The following is a 20,490-nucleotide window of genomic DNA, read 5'->3' as shown; positions in this document are numbered from 1 at the left end:
CCGTAGCCATCACCCGCCTGACCTTAGTGTCCTCATCTACAAAATGGGACAGTGATAATGACCACACCACGGCGTGGTGTTGAGGGTAAACGTGTGACAGTGGATGTGACATCAGCATTATTATTCTCTCACTTCTTCTGCTCTGCTCTTTCTGATTTGGATTTGGATTCCCACGGAAGTTTTCCCCTCTCCAGAGAGAACGAGCAAGGAGAGGGACCTCCATGCTGCCAGCAGAAGTTAATAAATTGCTGATCTGGCTTATCAATCAGTGGCTTGCTTCGTTGATTTCTCAGAGCCCGGTCACCCCTGGGTGAGCTAATGAAACTGAATCTCTCAACCTAGAAGGCTTGGACCTGACCAGGTTCTGGGGGTGGCTCCTCCAGGGAGCACCCACCCAGGAGGCCTCCCAGAGCAGCCAGCAGGCTTTGCTCTTGCAGAAAAGAGGAATGAGATGATTTCTGCCCCTGCCTTTGACCTGTGGCCATGGATGCTTATCAACGTGGTGCACCTGGGATAGCGTGGCCCAGATTTCAACTGCACTGCCTGGTACCACCCAGCACTGCAGCCTCACACCTGCGAGTCAGCTGACGGCTTTCCGCTCATTTAGTCCCAACAGTATTGATCGAGCACCTACTAGGTTCCAGGGAGCTTGCCTTCAGACAGCCGGCGGTCTAATGAAAGCAAATTATCAGAGATTCCATTATGAGCATGCACTTACTGCAGGGGAAAGGAACCTGATAACCTTGGGTGATGGCGAGCTTTGTTAACTAACGTCTCGGTTTGGGAGCAGCTATGTTGGTCATAGTTAGCATCTTGGCAGCTAAGATCTTAGTTGCGAGCTAATAGCTGGGTTGACCGCTGACGCCTGAAAGGTCACAGGTGCTTGAGCTGGCAGCCACCTGAGCACGGGATGAGATGCTGCAGGAGGAGCACGCGGGAGGAGGGGCACGGCTCGGGGCCAAGAGGCAGAGGGGCACTAGGAGGCTACTAACTTACCTCTGAGGCGCCCTTTCACCCACTAATCCTTGATCTCAGCTCACTTCATAGGAGGTGGGTATTACTATCACTGTTTTACATACGAGGAAAGGCGTCTCGAGCAAGTGAGGGGCTTGCTGACGGTCACTTCCCTGGCGCTGGATGCAGACCATCGGTCTCCCATTTTGATAAAGAAGCAGGCCGGGGTGGCTGGTGGGGACGGGGCTGGGGGGGGCGGTCATTCACAGAGGACAGAGGAGCCAAAGGCCAACTTGCCTCGTCCACCCTGTTGGCCAGGCTGGGCCCAGTCAGGGCTCCCTGGCCACACTCCTGGCCTGAGGCTGCTGTGTCCAGGACCTCGGCTTATGTCTGCTGTCCTCCCAGAGGTGAGGCTGAGAAACACTGGGGAGCTGTGCCAGGCAGAGGCCCGCTCAGAGCCAGCAACAAACAGGCACTGAATACAAAAAGCTGGGGTTGCCATGTGTTGAATCAGCATAAAAAGATCACACGGCGACCGTGTCCATCCTACAGAAATGTCAGTGTTCAGTGTGCCAAGCAGCGCACGCCCAGGGCCACGTGCAGCGGTGCTGGTTCTGACAGTGAAGGGCTGGAAGCCCCAAACGCGCAACCGGGGTGGGTTAAGTAAACCGTGGGCAGCACCTACCGAGGCAGAAACATCCCTGAAATAGGCCGTCATGAGAAAAGAACAGGCTGCAGAAAAATCTACATCATAAAGTCCCCTTTCTGTAACAACAACAACAAAATGCCTGCACAAGACTATGTCATAGAGGCCCATATAGCATATACCTATAAAATGAATATAGAAAGGTCTGGAAGGAGAGACAATTGACCACCGCACTTACCACTGAGCAAGGTAGCGAAGGGCATGCAAGTGACATTTGCTTTATCTATATTAACTGAAATATATGAATGAATGTAATCATATATTATTTAATCGGAAATTTTGAAAAGAAGGATTAAGGTAACACACAAAAAAAGAGCTGGTGAACCTTTTCATTGAATCCTCACACAAGCTTCTAGGACAGGTGTTCCGTCATCATGTCCATCATGAAGCTGAGGAGTCTGGGGCACACAGAGTGTAAGTGACTTGCTCACTTCACATAGCCAAGAGGACAGACCCCAAATCCCGTTCTCCTTCCACCATGTGACACTGCTTTGGGGCGTATGTGTGTGTGTGTGTGTGTGTGTGTGTGTGTGTGTGGAAGGCTGGAAGTGGGGGGAAGAGAAGCACAAACAGAGCACAAGGCCAAGAGCGCTGTAGGCTTCCTGGGGGGCTGTAGGGAGCGCTGGGCCCACCTGGCCTGGGCCTGGGGGATTCTATAGATAGAGGCTGCCAGCCTTAAGCCCTTGTGTCCTTGGCCGGGATGTGGGACAGGATGAGGGAGTAGAGGAATGGAGGAGAGGCAGTGAGTGGAGACCTGGGGTCCACTGTTGCCTGGTGCCAACAGAAGATACTCGAGTGTCAAAAGTTTAAATGGCAAAACAGCATCTGCATGCAGCCCTGGGTCCTGGGGAGCACCTCCAGGTGGCCACTGGAGAAACAGGGTCTGGCAGGCACGTGAGCCAGAAAGCCTGCCCCAGGATAAAGGGGAGCAGTACATGAAAGTGTGTGAAAGAGCCCCTGTGTCGTCCTCTGAGGAAGGGCATGAGTGTAATACAGTGCTTAAAAACACGGGCTGGGGAGTCATGCAGACCTGGGTTCCAATCTTGCAACTGACTACTACTAACAGGTGATACTATTGATTAATCATGTGCCAGGCACTTTCTGAGTGCTTTGCATATATTAATTCACTTGCAAGTCACAACAACCTATGAGGTAGGTACTATTATTATCTGCATTTTAGAGAGAAGGAAACGGAAGCACAGGGAGGTGATAGAATTTTATCAGTCCACACAGCTAGAATGTGGCAGAGAATGGATTTGAACCCCAGGAGCTCTGCTCCAAAATGTGGTGCTCTGAGTTACAAGGTTAACATTTACAATAAGGATAAAAGCTATCATGGTAGTTGAGAAAGCACCAAGTTCCAGGTGCTAGGCTGTTTTCATTTTTCCTTTCGTATATTGTCTTATTTAGTTATTACCATGGCTTTGTGGAATAGTTCATAGTAGCCCATTTTGAAGATGAAGCAACTGAGGCACAGAGAAGTCAAGTAACTTGCCCAGGGTCACAGTGGTAAGAGGATGAGCTAGATCTTGAAAATTGTTTGGGTAGAGCGCATGTGGCCACCTAGAGAGCTCCCCGGCCCTTCTGATAGCACCTCTTCCTGGCTCTGCTCTGGATAAGAGAGCAGTGACTCATGCCTTCCCTGCCCCAGCATGTCAGTTAGATACTCCTTGGCCCTGCGCCCTACAGGAACTCTGAACCACTCCTCCCCTTCAGTCCCCCATCCCTGGGGGCTGGGAGGGGGGCTTCTTGCACCTTCTCCAGGTCAAAATGTCGGTTTGAAGGGCTTGGTTTGAGCAGGGCTTTGTTGCTGAGGATTAGTGCCTCAGAAAGTGAAACTGAGGAGAGTCCCGGGAGGGGGACACCAAGTGCACTTTCCCCCTGAAGGAGCAATCATCCGGCAATCCACCCTCCCACCTATAGCCCTCAGAGGAAAGCACTCCATTTCTGGAGGGTTCAGATGAGGCCTCAGGGGAGGTGTTAGGGCTGTTTTAGTGGCCGGAGGATGGGTGGCAGAACAGAGAAGGTTCTCATAAGATCTTTCAGGCTCATGTAAAAAACTGAGGCAAAAGAACCTCTAAGCTCTGAATGAAATAAAGATAAGACTAAAATAAAATCATACCCTGCCTTGGGTTTGTGTAGCCCTTTTTGCTTTTCAAAGTGTTTCTCCAATTGTGAAGAAGATAAGGCATATATCATGGCCCTGACAAGAAAAGCAGGGAGAGGAGTGGGGTGGTGGCAAACAGGAGTCTCTTTCCAGATGCTGTGGGGCTGGCCCAGGCCAGTCATGGGGACACAGGGGACACAGATTCTCTGTTGGGACTGGCTGGAAGTAACTGCTACAAGCCTGGTCTCAGAGGTTGAGAAAGCCTCTCTGGGTCCTTCTGCTGTGGAGGGAGTCGGTCGGGAGGCCTCTGTTTTCCCTGTGAAGTGGACAGGGAGGTAGAGTTGAAAGAATACTGGGCTGAGAGTCAGGAAAATGGGGCTTTCGTCCCGCTTTGGCAGCTAATACTGTGTGCCTGTCTATGTGTGTGAGTGTGTACAAACATGGCGTGTGGTGTGTGGGGGGGGTTGTGTGGTATGTGGGAGTGTATGTGGGGTGGGGGGCATCTCTCTTGAGGCCTCAGCACAAATAGGTCCATGCCAGCTCTGAGCGCTCAGTCTCCGCCCTCCTTTCTTCCAGGGGCTGAGGACAGATGGCTGTGTGCATCTTTCCCATGGTCGAGGGCCAACATCCAGTATTGGGGGCCTCGCACCTCCACAAACAAAGCATCTTCCTACCTAAGCTTCATTCATCCAAACACCATCGGGCCCTGAAACGTCCACTTCTGACCAACACATGTTCTTTGTACCACATATTCTTTCTGCCACCCTGTCCCTGATGCTGGGACTTGGCAGTGGCCTCTTAACTGGTCTCTCTGCCTCCGGCCTATCCACACAGCTTCTTGATAATCTTCCTTAAAACACAGAGATTGTGATGTTTTCTGAGGTCCGCATACTGGCCAGGCTGGGCAGGGGAGAGTTTTGTTCCTACTGGGCTTGTCACCTAATTTCTAAAATCCTATGCCTAATTTCTTCCCTAAATTTCCTGGCTTGGCTTCTCGATTTAGGCGGCTAGGAGAACTTAGCTTCCCGAAAGAAGGGCCAGCTCTGAGGTAGAGCCATGTGAGCACAGAGGCTCAGCCACAGTGGGAAACCTGCTGGCCTGACCTGCTTTCTCTCTCCCTGCCCCAACCCTTCTGCTTTGTCCCAGCCCCTCCACCTTGCCCCATCATCCCACCCAGCCAAGCCCTCATGCTCCCCTGCCTGATCTTCCATGAGCTTCTACATGAAAGCACCCAAGAAGAGGGAATGAGATGGGTGAGGAAGATGAGGCCGCCCTGAGGTACCTGTGGGCTGACTCACCCACTTCTACTGGCATTTGTGTCTGGTGCCCAGTGCAGGGTATGAGATAGAGGTGAGGCAGAAAATCCAAAGCCTCTTGAGAATGCACCAAGGCTAGACAGGTGAGGCCTAGAAGGGGCCTGTTCCTCAAGGCTGGACCTCGGCTCTAAGAAGCCTGGGCTCCCCACCCCCAAGCTCAGCTTCATCCACCTTGGCGGCTCTGCCCTCCCAGATGACAGAGACTGTCAGGGAGGGGCTGAGGTCTCTAAGAGAGGAGACCATTTGATTCTAGCAGCCCTTCCAAGGCCCTGGCTGGGAGGATTGGGTGGGGGAGGGGGCTCCTCCCTGGGGTCTGGGACCTCCTCTGACGCCTCTCTCCTCTCTCACACATCCTCCTTGCAGCAGCTGGGCAGGGATGCTCTGAGTGGCATCTTGTCGTTCTAGCTGCAATGCTGGGAGGGCCCATCATGGTGCTGAGACTTCTCCACAGCCTGGGGTGGGAGATGCCAGGGTGGGCAGATGAAGAGACTAGGGGACCACAGCTTCCACAGGACAGAACTGACCCAGGAAGCAGGGTCAGATTGAGGTCAAGGACATTCTGAGTTGGGGTTAATGGAAAGGCCCCAAGACAGTTCTTGTGGGGCTGGGCCTCTGATGGCCTCTGTCCACCTGAAACTCAGAGGAGGGAGGAGAATGAATCGAGGGCCCCTCCTCAGCTCTATCCTACCCCAGGGGGCCCAGAGGACCTGTGGCACATCTCCCCTCCTGGTGACCCAGGTGAACAAGGGGCAAGGAACAGAGCTGGGGTATTCACACCACACCATGCACTCCTGACCATTGTTTACATAATCGGCAGGAGGAGCAGGACCTTTCAGCGTGTTGTTCTCCTAATGAGACATTAACTGGTCATTAGGCACCGAGGCTTTTCCTCCCTGTGACTCACTATACCACTGAGACTGTCTTTGTTCTGCTCTGACGAGCACCTCGGCCAGCCCTGACCCCTCGGCTGGCCGGGCCTCTCAGGCCTCCACTCCTTCCACAAATATCAACGGGGTGCTTACTGGGTGCCGGGCACTATTTGAGGCGCTGGGGATGCGGCGAAGAACGAGCCAGACAAAAATCCCTGCCCTCAGGGAACTTAAATTCTGCTGCAGGGAGACAAGCAATCAACAAAGAAATCAGAAAAATATAAGAGTGTGTCAGAGAAAAGTAGGGATCCGAAGGGGTACGTGCACCCCGATGTTTATAGCAGCAATGTCCACAATAGCCAAACTGTGGAAAGAGCCAAGATGTCCATCGACAGATGAATGGATAAAGAAGATGTGGTATATATATACAATGGAATATTATGCAGCCATCAAAAGGAATGAGATCTTGCCATTTGCAACGATGTGGATGGAACTGGAGGGTATTATGTTGAGTGAAATAAGTCAAACAGAGAAAGACATGTATCATATGATCTCACTGATATGAGGAATTCTTAATTGCAGGAAACAAACAGGGTTGCTGGAGTGGGGGGTGGGGTGGGAGGGATGGGGTGACTGGGTGATAGACACTGGGGAAGGTATGTGCTCTGGTAAGCGCTGTGAATTGTGCAAGACTGTTGAATCTCAGATCTGTACCTCTGAAACAAATAATGCAATATATGTTAAGAAAAAAAAAAGAAGAAGAAGAAGGTAGCGGGAGGGGAAGAATGAAGCGGGGGAAATCGGAGGGGTGGACGAACCATGAGAGACGATGGACTCTGAAAAACAAACTGAGGGTTCTAGAGGGGAGGGGGATGGGAGGATGGGTTAGCCTGGTGGTGGGTATTGAGGAGGGCACATTCTGCATGGAGCACTGGGTGTTATGCACAAACAATGAATCATGGAACACTTCATCTAAAACTAATGATGTAATGTATGGGGATTAACATAAGAATAAAAAAAAAGAGTGTGTCAGAGGATGAGAAGTGCTATGGTGAGAAATAAAGCAGGGAAGAGGAGTAGGGAGTTGTGTGTGTGTGCGCGCGCACGTGTGGGTGTGCGCGCGTGCACGTGTGGGCGTGTGTGCGTGCACAGTCACACAGGATCGTAAACAAAGTGAAGACTTGAAGGCGGGGACACAGAGAGCTGTGAGTGGATCCGAGGGGACAGACGGAGGCAGCTGCAGGTGCAGAGGTGCTGGCCCGGGCGTGAGCCTGTCATGGTCAGGGGTGGCAAGAAGGCCGCAGAGTCGGGGAGGGGGCATGGGAGGAGGTGAGGTCAGCAGGGGCCTGGGGAGCGATCTCTGACGGCCAAGTGGAGGAATGATCTGACCTCATTCACCCTTAACAGGATCACTCTAACTGCTTGTGGGGGCCCCACCAGTGGGAGCAATTTGGGACATGGACCAGGGAGTCCTCACGTAGGTAGAGACAAGTGGTCAGATTCTGGCTAGAAGGTGGAGCCAACAGAATTTGCTGCGGGGCCAGATGTGGGGCGTGAAGAGAGTGGAGGAGTGGAGGATGTCAGCAGGGCGTTTGGCCTGAGTGACTGGAAGGAGGAGTTGCCATTGACAGAGATGGGCAAGTTGTGGGAGAAGCAGGGGTTCAGGGAGAAAGCAGGCACTCGGTTTTGTACATAATAGGTTTGGGGTGCCTCGTAGATTTCCAAATGGGGATACTGAGTAGGCAACTGGAAATTCTAGTCTGGAAGTCTGGGCTGGAGATCAGTTTTAGGGCCATCCGCATTAAAGATGGTATTCAAAGTCTTGAGACAGTCTGAGATCCTGTAAGGAGTGAGGGTAGAGAGAGAAGAACTGATGGCCCCATGGCACTCAGGGTGAGCATGGAGGCTGGAGGAAAACAGGACAGCTGGTGGCCAAGATGCCCAGGGAAGAAGATGCTTCTGGGTGGAGGAATGAGCAACTATATCAAAGAAGCTGAGTCTGGCAAGGCGAGGGCTGGGAGATGACCTCTGGATTTAGCAACATGGAACCCGTTGCTGACCCTGGTGAGAGCATTAAGAGGGTTCAGAGAATTGGAGAAGGATTGGGAGGAGAGAAAGCAGGAGACAAATTGGAAATACAGGTACCCCCTCTTGTCGAAAATTCAAGTTACACCATTTCATTTTTACAAAAGACCTGCAGTAGTACCTGATTTCACTAACCAAAAGAAATCCAAAGAGGATTTTCACTTTTATAAAAAAGAAGTATCGACCACAGCATCCAGGATTTGCTTTGCAGTGAGCGGTTACTGAGGCAGCATGCACCCTGAGCAACGAGCGGCGCCCCCAAGCTCCTTGCCTCGGAACCACACCCAGCATCTCGGCATCAAGCGGCCGCAGCTTGGAGCCCTGTCCTGTGTTTTATCTCTATTTATTTTGTGCCAAAGGTCAGCAAGATGTGTCCTAAGGTGGCAGAAAAACCTAAGAGGGGTTATTTTTGGAGTCTGGGACACTCAAAATCTCTTCCATATAAATGAATGGTCATTGCTTGTTCAGTTTACACCGTTCTAGTTTACGAAAGGTTTCATAGGAATGCTCTACTTCCAAGGGGGAAGCCTCTAGTCAGAGTAGATTCCCTTATTAGAGCTTCTTGCTCTAAATGGGGGTGTTAGAAGGGGATGTGGGTCAAGAGTGGGCTGTGTGTGTGTTTCCAGACGGGAGAAATTATAGCCTGTTTCCACGCTGATGGGAATAATCCAGGAGAGAGGGCAGTGCTGGTGGGGGTGGGGAGCAGGGAGGTTGTTGCAGAGAGCTCCCCAGCTTCCCCCCAACTCCGAGCTAATAAGAGTTGTCTTCTTTGAGGGGGACCACAGGGGCGCTGGAAATGACACCAGGCTGGGCACAGGACACCTGGGTCCTGTCCTAAATCTGTCCCTTACCGGCAATGGGACTCTGTGCCAGCCCGAAACACCCAGGGCTTCAGATGTGGAAAGCAGGTCTTATAACATCAGCCACTTCCTCCCTCCCTGGGTTGTGGTGGAGAGCCAACGAAGTAACAGGTGTGAAAGTGTTTTGTAAAATGTAAAGGGTGGAACAGATGACTGGGATTATTTTTATTATTCTAATATCACAGGGGATTATTCAACAAATTTTAGAGATTACTGTTCATCCAGCCCTCTTTGTATGTACAGCCTTCCCGCTACGCTGACATACTAGCTGTGACCTGATCCACATGAAGCCAAGTAACCTCCCCAACCCCCCACTGATGCTCATCTGCCTCCCACTCTGCCCTGCATATTGACCCCTCTTCTTCCATTTGTCCCTGGCAAAAGCTGCCCTCCGAAGCCTCCCAGGCTCGCTCCCCCCCACCCCCCCACCCCCCGGTGACCCTGCCTCTTTCTTTCCTCCTGGCCCTATTCCCCATCCATCCTCGTCACTGAAATTTGTTTTAAGTAGGTACTGCCTGCAGGAGAGAGCTTTGGAGCAGGAGCCAAGAGAAGTTAGTGCAGTGTGGTGACCAACCTTCCCGATTTGCCCAGGATTTAGGGGTTCCCTCAAGAAGTGGGACTTTCAGTGCTCAAACCGGGAAAGTTCCAGGTAAACTGAGATAAACTGGTCAACCTAGTCTTGACCAAGGCCACGGTTAGTTGATATGCCCTCATCTTGCCAGTCATTCAACTTCTTTGTGGTCCAGTTTTCTCATCTATAAAAGGAAGGGTTTGGAGTTTCACTAGATTCCTTTTCAGTCCCTTCCAGCCTCAGGTTTCAAGGCTGAAGGTCATTTCCTCATTCCACAAATATTATTTCCTGAACGCCACTGTATGCCGTGCACTGTGCCCCTCCTGTTGACCGTGGCATCCTGGGCACAGAGCACAGCACCTCACACATAGTAGCTGCTCAATAAACACCTGAGGAGATGAGTGAATGAATCTACCACACCCTGACCACACCCCTCAAAACATCTGCTCCTAGTTCTGACCCTCCATTTTTTCCAGTCTGTCACCCACAAGCCTGTGGAACCTGTGAATAAGCCTAGAACTCTGGCCAGACTGAGCTGAGCTGAGCATTCCAATGAGGCAGGGCCGGAGGGCCGGGTAGCTGCTCGTGCTGGCAGTGAATGTTGACCTTGGGTGCTCCCTGAGAAGATGTTACCAAGATGAGCTTGCCCACCTCGGGGGTGGGGGTCCTGGAACACCGTCACATTCAGGTGCACGGAGCCCACCTGAGCAAAGGACCTGTGGTCCAGGCAGTTGTCTGCCCCTGGCTACCTCCTGTCTCTTGGGCCTCTGCTTCCAACCACCCCATGCCCCTCCCCATGTGGCCTCAGACCCAGAGTGGGGCTCTGGAACCAGACCATCTGGGTTCCCAGTGGGGCCCTCCACCTCCTAGGATGCTGTGTGAACTTGGCCAAGTCATTTGGTCTCTGAGCTTCAGGTTCCTCATCTGAATCTGATAACAATAGATCCTATTTTATAGAGTTTTGGTGAGGACGAAATGCACATGAAGGGCTTGCTGGTGGGGGGAAGTGCTCAATAAATATTAGCTATTACTGTTATCATCGTCATCCTCATTGTCATCAACACTCTCAGTCCAGTGAGAACAACCAAGAGCGAGCTTGAACTAAGTGCATCTCTCACACTTGGAATCTCCCTGACTCCAAGAAGCCTTCCCACATTACCCCTAGGACGCAATGACTTAGTCCCCGTGGCCAGGGCACCCTCAGTCTCCCACCCCCACAAGCAGCACTGCCTCCCCAGGACCCAGGGGTGCCTCTTCTCAGCTCTGGCTAAAGCTCTAATCCTATTGTTACAACCTCCCTCCTTCCCTTCCCTGCAGCTAAGCTGCGTGTTCTGGAGACCAGAGAGAGTTCCCTGAATGCGGCATTGAGCCCTGACCCGCCCCCAGGAGCTTCACAAGGTGTCAGGAAGGAGGACTGCGAGGAAGACAGGGACAGAGGAGGGACCTGGGGAGGTGATCAGAGGCTGAGAAGGCGGGGCCCCCCAGGGAGCCACACTCACCAACGTAAACACGCCCGCTCCCAGCACGGCATACACTGCATGGAGCCAGGGCACCTGCGGAGCAGACATGGAAAGGGTTTAGGGTGGTGGGGGTGAGGGGCAGGGAGGAGGGCTTAGTCCAGAAAGCAGAGGACATAGCACAGATCTCTGTAGTGGATTCCATCTCTCACAGCACCCCCCAACCCTCCCCAGCAGTCCCTAAGAAGCCCCAGAACAGAGAGGGGTCCTTGATTCTCTGTGGGCTCAGGGTGTGTCTGGGGAACCCCAGGATAGCAGTGATCATGGAGGGACTGGCAGGGCCATTCCCAGGTGACTGGTACTTTTTCCCTGCACACACAGCCCCAGACTCAGGCTGGATGAGGGAGACTCATCCTGTGGGACCCCTGTCATCCTCCCAGCCTGAGCCTGGCCTCAGGTTGCGACCTCCCCCCCTGCCCAGTGCGAACTCATCCCTGTCCTGTGTGGGGTCTGTCTGTTCCTCTGTAGGGGAACTCCCGAGCTTTGTCTGAAGGGGTAAGGGGCTCAAGGATGTGTGTCGGGGGGAGAGTCCTCTGGAGTTCCTACCAGGTGTGCATGATGGGACTGCTTGCAGAGACTGGAACAGCGCCCCTGCCCAACCTTGGCTCCCCCTAGGTCTCAGGGGCACCCAGGTGTGGAAACTCTGCAAGTTTCAAGTCATGCCCCCCTCCATAGGGCCTTCCCCCAGAAGAGTCCTGGAAACACAAGCATCCCATTAGCCTGCCCTGAGTCAATAAAGGGTTCTTTGAAGCTCTGAGGTCCCTTCCTGTAACCGTACCCCCATCCTAGATACACAGAGGGCCCCCAGACCAGCTCCGGTCCCTCCCTTTGTCAACAGGATCCTGGGAAGTGCCAAGGAAATGCTAGAATCAATCCTGATGTCCTGGACTTGGAGCCAATACCCTGGGGGCCGGAGCTGGGCAGGATGGGGTGGGGGAAGGGGAGAGTGAGGCATGCTGCTCCTAGCCTAGCAGAAAAGGGGCAGCGGGGGGATCATGCACCAAAAGTGGCTAAGAGGAGCCTTGGGTGGGGGCTGGGGGGTGGAAGAACTGAGCCCTCTAGCAGGGGTCTAATAGCCTCATCCCTGGGGTTCCCAGGATTAAATCTCAGTCCCCTCCGGTGATGCCCTCGATCTGCCCCCTTCTCCATCCGCAGCAGCCTGCTTCAGTCACCACTGAGCCCTCTGCAGTCCTGGTTGGATTTCCCAGGGCCAACCGGCGGCTGAGGCCCCACTGATACTCTAATGGGGTGGGGGTATGCTCAGAGCCCCACTGCCCCACCTCCTGCCTGCCTGGCCAGCCAGATTCTGTCTCTCTGGACTTCACTGATCCCACAAGAGCTCCGGGGGGCCCTTGCTCAGGGCCCTTCTGGGCCTCGTGGCCCTCTGGCGTTCCTGTGCTCCCTTCTCTGCCCCGGGTTTAAATGTGTTGTGCTCCCCCCCTCAGCCTCACCTCCCCCCTAGAGGGGAGGATGAGAAAGGTGAAGCGGATGTGGCTCATGGTGCAAGCAGGTGCCCAGGCCTGCCAAGAAAAGCCTCCTTGTTGGTTTGCTTATCCTGCCAACAAGCCCAGGGCAGGTGCCAGGAGGCCTGGACAGGATGTCAGGCTGTAGGCCTTTGGCTCTGGGCCTCCCCTGGAGGGCGGGGGAGGAAACAGCACCCTCGGGCAAGGTGGGCTCTCCGTCCCTCCCCAGGGCCCCACTGGGAGACCCGGGGGACTCACATATTGGAAGGGCAGGAGGATGGCCAGGATGAGTCCACTGAAGAAAAGAGTCATGAGCAGCACGAAGATCACACCCTGGCAGGAGGTGAAGTCAAACTGCAGGGATGGGACAGGCGTCAGCTGTTAGGCCTGCCCAAGAGGGCTGCACATTCCCAGGGGGCCCCAGCTGGGCAGTGTGCTGGTGTGCTGGTCAGAGGGCGGAGGCCTACACGGCAGCCTCACGCTCCCCCCAGAAGCCGGCATTCCTCCTCCAGGGGGCCTCCGCATATCCTACTCACCCCTTTCACTTCTCCCTAGCCAGGGACCCAAGCCTGGAGCCCCCCATCCCACAGGCCTTGCCCTGCCCACCAGCCCCAGAGCTGACCTTAGTCTGGAAGCTGAAGACGGTGACGGAGAGGCAGACAAGAGCCGTGATGCCCAGGCACAAAAGGACGGACGTGGTGTTGTAGTAGCTGCAGGACGCGGGGCCAGGGGCTCAGCTTCAGGCAGGCCTTCCGGTCTCCCTGGCCCTCCCCTTCTGCCAGCACCTGACCCCTTGACTTCAGCTCCCCACCGTCCCCCCCTTCCCACGGTCCTCCCTCTCCTTGCCTTCCCAGCCTCTTCCCTGGGCCCTGCCCTCCCCAGCAGGCTTAGACTCAGACTCCTGTTAGAAGGATCTTGAAGAGGTGGGAGTAGAGGGGGGGGGGGGGGCTTTGTGCTGCTGCCGGGAGGTGGTTCACGGGGAATGGGGTGATCAGCCAGTCTGGGGTCCTTCGGGCTGCAGCTCGAGAGAGGTCACCTTGCTCCCCTCCGTTCCCCACCTCCACCCCGCTGACCTGGCCAGGCCCCGCTGTCACTGTGGAGCGGAGTGTGCGAGAAGAGGGCTCCAGGCCAATGTCTCCTGCCTGCCTGAACCCCCTCTCATCTGAATGCTCTCTGAAGGGATGTGTTTGGGAGCAGCTCCCCTCAGAGTGTGGCCCGTCCCCCTCCACCTGTCCCCTTTACCTGGACAACATCCCAGTGAGGTAGGCCATGGACAGGGTCTGGAAGGAGAAGCAGGATGAGGGAATGCTCCAGAACTCAGCCTCTGGGGGCCCAGACACCTTCAAGGCCCAGCCTGGGTCTCCACCCATGGTGCACAGCCCTCAGCTCTGCATCTGCCTCGCCCCCACACACATTCACTTCCACAACTCAGGCCTGGTGAGGAGCGTCCTGACAGGCCTGCCTACCTGTCCCCTTCTTTCTTTTGCAGTCCTGCTTCCACCTCCCCACCCCCCAACTCTCTACAACCCACTCTTCATTATCCAGAGCTCTAGGATGCCTCATTCAAACCTCTTAAAAACAACATCACAAAGAAAAGAGACAGTGGATGGAGTCGGGGAGAGACTAAGACCATTTGGAAAGAGAGGATGAGACGTCTGTAGCAGAAGTGGGGTGAAAATACCCCTGCCCCAACCAGTGACCTCACATTGGACATCCCCAACCCAGACTTCTGGGCCCTCGAAGCCCAGCCTCCTTCCCCCCCCACCACCTCCACTCAGCATCTGTCCCCAGCTACCCCTTGGTCACTTACGAAGATGGTCAGGAGAATCAGGTTCCAGGGGAAATGCCTCCTGCAAGACAAGCCACAGAGTTCAGAGGAGAATGGGGGGGACTGAAAGCCACAGCCGGGTCACTGCCGCAGCGAGGAGGTCTTGGCCTCACCCCAACCCCACTCCTCAGAGCCCCTTCCTTCAGGCACATCCCCAGGTACCCCCATCAGTGGATCCACGCCGTGCTGTTGCTACCTCAGGGGCCCCAAGTAAAGGAGGGAGGGGCAGGCTTGATGGAGCCCAGAAGATAGAGACCTCTCAGAGATGCACAGAATACTGGGGGAGGGCAAGACCGAGGCCAGAACTTTCCAGATCCTGCTCATGTTCCCACAAGTTGCTCCTCGAGCCGTCACATACCTAGGTCCAGAACAGCAGGCCAGGGTCAGATAGGTCGCAAAGAATACAGCGCTGTGAGAGACAGATGGATGGGCCAGTCAGCCCGTGCCCCCTGAGGCCCCTTCACCCAGTCCCCTGCTCCTTCTCCTCTCTGCCACCCCTGCCCACAGGTGCCAGGCAGTAGGATCAGGTTGGGGGAAGGGTGTTTAAGACGGCAGTCATCCTAGAACCTGGCAATTGGCAGGTTGGTGGTCCAATCCCCAAAAGACAGGAATGGGCATTGGACGAGCTTCTGGAAATACTGAGTCTGGGGTGCCACGGGGCAGCTGACCACCCGATCCAAAGTAGCCTCCCCAGACACTCTCAATACTTCACACAGAAAGTTTGTCTACGGTGTTTTCTATGTGCCAGGCAGAGTGCTAAATGCTTTATGACTACGAATGGATGCAATCCTCCACCTTCTTGCTCCAGAGTCCTGGCTTGTGACCAGTGGCCCATACTGCCTCAGTCCCCTCCCGCCCTTCTCACTACTTGTAATCACCTTGTCACTTTATTGTTAGTCTACCCTACTAGACTGCGAATGAATCAAGGGAAGGGCCCTCATCTGTCCTGCCAGGACCTGGCACAAGCAGGAAGTGCCTGTGGCATGAATTTCTGGATCAGGTGGCCATGTCCAGCAGACGACTGGCCGGGAGCTCAAGTGCCACATAGTGACAGGCGCCGAGGATTGAGGATTTTCTAGAGAGCAGTGGAGGTGAAGGCCAGGCTAGGAGGTGGAAGATGAGGAGCTGAGGACCCCAGGGGCATGTTCATGCCTACCTAGATTGGTGCCACCACCAACGAATGGTCTCCAGTCCCCAGTGGGCTCTCAACATGGCACCTGCCATCCTTGCCCTTCTCCCTCTTCGGTTCCTCACCTATCCCCCACAGCAGCAATTCCAACCATCCTCCTCCACCCACAGACCTCCCAGGCTGCCTCACTCCTGCATGGTCTGGCCTGATGCATCCCAGAAAGATCTGAGATGAGGTGGGGCTCCCTTGGCTCCCTGGCTGCCACCTGCAAACATCGTATCATGCATCTATGTGCCCTTTTTCCTGTCCTTCCATCCCAGACCAACCCAACCATCCCAGGCTCAACTGCCCCACCATCTCTATCTCTAATACCTCATCCTTTCTACTGGCGCCTCTCCTTCCACAAAACCCTCCTCAGCTCTTTTCTATCTTCGGCCTACGTCTTCCCCAGTTCCAGCTACTGCCACTTTATCCACCCTCACAGATTAGCTTGAAACAGTCGTCCCCACTTCACTATCTCCTTCTTCATCTCCAAATTACTCCCCAACCCTGCAAACCCAAATCCAGCCCCACTTAATGAGAGCCGGCTTTGCCACATCCCTGTGACCTTGTTGAATCCAAGTGACACTTGTCAGTCCCTGTCTTACCTGACTTTTCAACATCTGATCACTCCCACTGTTCCCCTGGTTCCACAATGACAAACTCTTGGGCCCCCTCCTACCTCCCTGGCCACTCTTTCCCAGTCTCCCTCAGGATATCTTAATATTCCCTGTTCCTTTGGTACAGAGTCCCACCCGGCTGTCTCCCCTCATGCTCTCCCTGGGGGCTCGCTCTTCCACAGGACTCCCTTTAGCAGGCAAATGCTCACGGCTCCCACACCCTTGTTTCTCATCTAGATGCTCCTTCTCAATCCCAGACCTGCATAGGCAACTGCCAACTCGGCAGACATAGCCATTCAGAAACATGCCAAACCCAACAGGTCAGGAGTGAACTTGCCCTCCTCCCTGCCCCTGCTCCTGCGTCTCCTATTGTCAAGGACGTCATGCACATTCAGGTGGCCCAACCAGAGAACTCAGCATCCTTGACTCTCACCTGGCCTCGCCCAATTAATCACAGGGACCTGCCGATCCTCTTACCCAGGCAGCGCACAGATCTGTCACCTTCTCTCCATGCCCAATTCCACCCTTTTAGGTGGGGCCACCTCTCCCTATCTGGTCCTGCTGCCTCCAGCCCTACCTTTCACCCTCCAAGCAACAGACAGATCTGACCATGGGACTCCCTTGTTTAAAATTCCCAAAGACCTGGCAAGGCCCTGCTTGATCTGCCCCACCTACCTCCCCCTGTCTTCTGCACCCTCATAACATGCCCGCCACACTGTGCTTCTGCTGGAAAGGACTGACTGGCAGCGACGCCCGAGGCCTGGGTTAGAGGGGCTCCCTCCATGCACCATGGGCATTCCTCAACTGAGGCCCGCACTCACACACCCAACGGGCCTGTTCATCTGAACCCTCACCCAGATGTAGCATCTGGCATGAGCTACTCATTTTGCATTCCTACAATTACCCCGGGGCCTGGCAATGGTTAGGTGACCTTTAAATACTTCTGGATGAAATGCAAAAGCATAAGGGATGTAGGGACGGAGAAAAGCCGATTGGATTTGGCAAATAGGACCCCTCCATCTTCACCTTCTCCTATACTTCGGAGGCTCTCAAGTGATGTGGGACAGTTGTCACAGTGATTAAGGGGCTCTTAGTGCCAGGGACCAGTGAGGGACAGTAGAATTGTCCTGCCCCAGTTGAGAAACACTCCAGGATCTGCTCTCTTCTGGTCTCAACTTGAGTCATTGGTCGGTCACGTCGGCAATATTGATAATAATAATACCTTTGTCTATGTGCATCCTGGGTGTGAGTCCTGTCTCCCTACCGGACTGGGAGCTTCCAAAGGGCAAGGGCCCAGTCTCCTTTCCTCCCTGGCCCTCAGCTCCTCAGCCCTCAAGACCAGGGGTCAGAGGAAGGGCAGAGGGACACCACCCAAGGGTTATGATGCCGCTTTGGAGCCTGACTCCCCTATTCTTAGCCCAGCTTTGCCACTTTGATTATGTGACCTTGAACAAGCTACTTAATTGCGGAGCCCCCTCACTTCCTCCTTTGTAACACAGCAGTACTGATACCAATTCACGGGGCTGTAGCTGGATTGGCCGAGAGCACGCACTCCAGCGCTTAGCACAGGGCCTGGCACAGGGTACGGACTTGAGAATGGGAGTTGTTATTACAATTAGACTGACAGCCTCCTGGGGAGGCTCTGACCCACCTCTCCCAGCTCTGGTCTCACCGTTTCCTCCTCTGCCTGGCCCCCCCACCCCCGCCCCCCAACAGCCCCAACTCCTTCCCGCCGCCAGGGCTCAGAGGGAGCAATCAGACAATATGGCAAGAGCCCGCTAAGGGAGATGACTGGGGCCTCGAGAAGGTGGTGAGTGGAGGGGGGTGCTGGAAGGCCGCCATCCCAGGGGGCAGAGAATGAGTCACAGAAGTGAAAGAAAGACTAACTTGCATGTCAGAGCCTGGGCCCCAGGCTGTTTATAGAGTTCCAGAACAGGGGAGTGAGACTCAGGTGGAGGCCAGCATCCAAACCCAGTGCCCTCCCTCAGCGTGTCCCGCTCTAGGGCCGATCCTGGGCCAGCCGAGCACTTAGGGGAAGGGCACAAGACTCCACTGCTTAAGAAGCAGTAACTGCTCTCCGAACCCCACATCCTCATCTGTAGAATGGGGATAATCATAGTATCTGCCTGGTAGGTTTGTTTTCAGGATCAAATGATAAATACCTGGAAAGCACTTAGCATGGCGCCTCACACATAGGGAAAGAGTGGTTTTATTCTTATCGCTACTAAGGGCTTGGTGTGTGGTAGGAGGTGAGACCCACTAGGTCTCAGACCCAGAAGCAGATTCAGGGGGCAAAGTTGAGGGGCAGGGAGGGGGTAGGGCAGGGCAGAGCCACAGGCTGGCTTTCTGGAGAAAAGGGCAGCATCTTGGTGTTGGAATTCGCAAGCACCTCCAAGGCTTTGTGACACCCCATAAAAAGCACAGGGTCCATCCCCACTCCCAACTTCTCTCCACCACCCCCCCACCAAGCCGGGGGGAACATCTCTCCTTTCTGTCTAGAGATGTTGAGGAGGAGGGCCGTTCAACCTCACCATCCACAGGCCAGATTCTCATGCCTGCCCTCAGTGGGGTGGACTCTGCCCCCACTTGCGAGCCTGCTCATTCCCCGGCTGTGCCCCGGCCGGGGTGCTCCATCTGCTCAGGACGTGGAGTCCCACCGACCCTCCTGTGGAAGGCCTGGTGAAGGGCCTGGGGACTCCATTCCCGAGTCCTCAGGGCACCTGAGTCTGCCGGGCGGTGCTGACGTGCTGGGAGCCATGCCAACCTGCCATGTGGGCTGGCCTGGTGGCCAGTCCCTGGGGTCTCATGAGCTTACCACACAGTGCCTCCCTGTCGCGTCTGCAGACAGGCCCTGGGTCCTATGCCCTAAGAAAGTCTCCAGGTGTGAATGTCTCCTCCCCTGGGACTCCCAACTTGACTGAGCCACCCGTCCACTCCTCTGCTCCTCCAAGGAGCCGCAGAGGCTAGGATGAGCCTCCTTGCTGTCAGCTTATGGTTGGCCTGTGTTAATTCAAGGCCCACTCTCAGACTGTTCTGGACTTGGGGTGGTGCAGGAGGCCGAGCGAACATCTCCACCATTTCTCCGCCCAAGAGCAGGCCTAGCACAGCTGTAGTGGGCCAGCGCCTCGCCAGACGTTCAGTTTCCACTCCGTAAGGCTCCACGGCTCTCTCAGGGGTCTCAGATTCCCTAACAGGGAGCCTTCCGGTCCTCCGCCAATCTTGTCCCTTATTTACCAAATGGACCATGGGCAGTCCCACTCCTGTGCTTTTGTTTGAGCCACTCCAGTCCCCGAAGTGGACTGAGGGCTTGGGTATCTCGGGCTCACTCCCATGCTGCTTTGTGCTGCTCACTACCTTCCCCTGCAGAGGCTTCCTCCCCAGCAACCCCAGTGGCCACTATAGGGCTGGGCTCACAGGCGGTGCGGAAGGAGACTTAGGTGAGAGCAGTTCTGCTCTGAGCCCAGGGTAGTTCTGGCCTAGAATTATCCAGAATGACCCCAAATTGCCCAGATAAGAGGGCCAAGAATCACCCACACCATCAAAGCTCTTCTCTTAAGTTATCCGCCATGCTCCTTAAAAAGCATAGGACAAGCAGGAGCCAAATGGCTTGAGAAGAAGGGAATCTGCCAAGCAGAGTGATGAGGAGCACAAACCTCAACCTGAATCCTGGATTTGAATCCCAGCTCCACCACTAACTAGCTCTGTGACCTTGGGCAAATTACTCAAACTCTCTGAACCTTAAGTTTTCTGAGGTAATCCTACCCAGTTGACTCGAGGATCGAATGTAATACCATACGTCCAGCACACAGAACAGGCCCAGCCCTTGTTAGGCACTCTTTAAGTGGTAGCTATTATGATGAATAATTCATAGGCATTAATAACAAAACATTAATAAGAGTCACAACATCATCATTAGTGTGGGCCAAGGTGTTCCAGCCCCGCTTCCCCTCGGGGCCAAGGTCTGGGTCTCACCAGCCAGGGCCCCAGCCCCACCCTCCCCTCTTTGTGCAAGCACCAGAACGTATGCCTGTCTTCTTCCCCCCGTCTCAGATCTAAACATCAGAAGGGCCCTCCAGGCCCTTCTCTTGTGAGGAGGTGGAGAGGGGCCATGGGCTTGGATTCTGTCAGGGGAGATTTCCCACCTTGTGCCACTGAGCGTTCTCTGGCAAGGGGCCTGGAGGCCTGGGGAATACTCACTAGGATGCCCAGTACCATCCTGGGTTGGCCTGAACATAGTCCTTAACGGGGTCACTGCAGAGAAAGGAGGGGGGAGAATCAGAATGTGTCCTCTGTCTCCATCTCCACATCTGCCCCCCCACGGCTCACAGGACTTGTGAGGAAGAAAGGGGGAAGGCACCCCTGGTGGCACAGGGGCCCCAGCCACAGTCCCAGGCTGGGATGGGGAGGCGCGGGGCTGTGGGCTGGA

The 20,490-nt window shown here is 54.7% G+C and overlaps 1 protein-coding gene and 1 long non-coding RNA gene across 4 annotated transcripts in view; one reads left to right on the top strand and one right to left on the bottom strand.

Moving 5' to 3' along the window:
- The window catches only part of LOC135364429 (uncharacterized), a 77,178-nt gene that overhangs the window by 36,100 nt on the left and 20,588 nt on the right, over positions 1–20,490 (top strand). The gene's annotated exons all lie outside the window — the stretch shown is intronic.
- The window catches only part of FAIM2 (Fas apoptotic inhibitory molecule 2), a 32,021-nt gene that overhangs the window by 4,538 nt on the left and 6,993 nt on the right, over positions 1–20,490 (bottom strand). The window contains exons 5-11 of the mRNA XM_064591277.1: positions 20,262–20,315; positions 14,635–14,685; positions 14,259–14,298; positions 13,691–13,728; positions 13,071–13,158; positions 12,707–12,802; positions 10,968–11,021 (exon numbers count right to left, since the gene is read on the bottom strand). Coding sequence (XP_064447347.1) covers positions 10,968–11,021; positions 12,707–12,802; positions 13,071–13,158; positions 13,691–13,728; positions 14,259–14,298; positions 14,635–14,685; positions 20,262–20,315 — 421 coding nt within the window. The remainder of the gene's footprint in view (positions 1–10,967; positions 11,022–12,706; positions 12,803–13,070; positions 13,159–13,690; positions 13,729–14,258; positions 14,299–14,634; positions 14,686–20,261; positions 20,316–20,490) is intronic.

This window comes from Mirounga angustirostris, unplaced genomic scaffold, assembly GCF_029215605.1.
Source record: "Mirounga angustirostris isolate CCGP_5_RB_7025 unplaced genomic scaffold, mMirAng1.0.hap1 SCAF_5, whole genome shotgun sequence".
In the NCBI taxonomy this organism is placed as follows: Eukaryota; Metazoa; Chordata; class Mammalia; order Carnivora; family Phocidae; genus Mirounga; species Mirounga angustirostris.
This window is presented reverse-complemented; position numbering and strand designations above follow the sequence as displayed.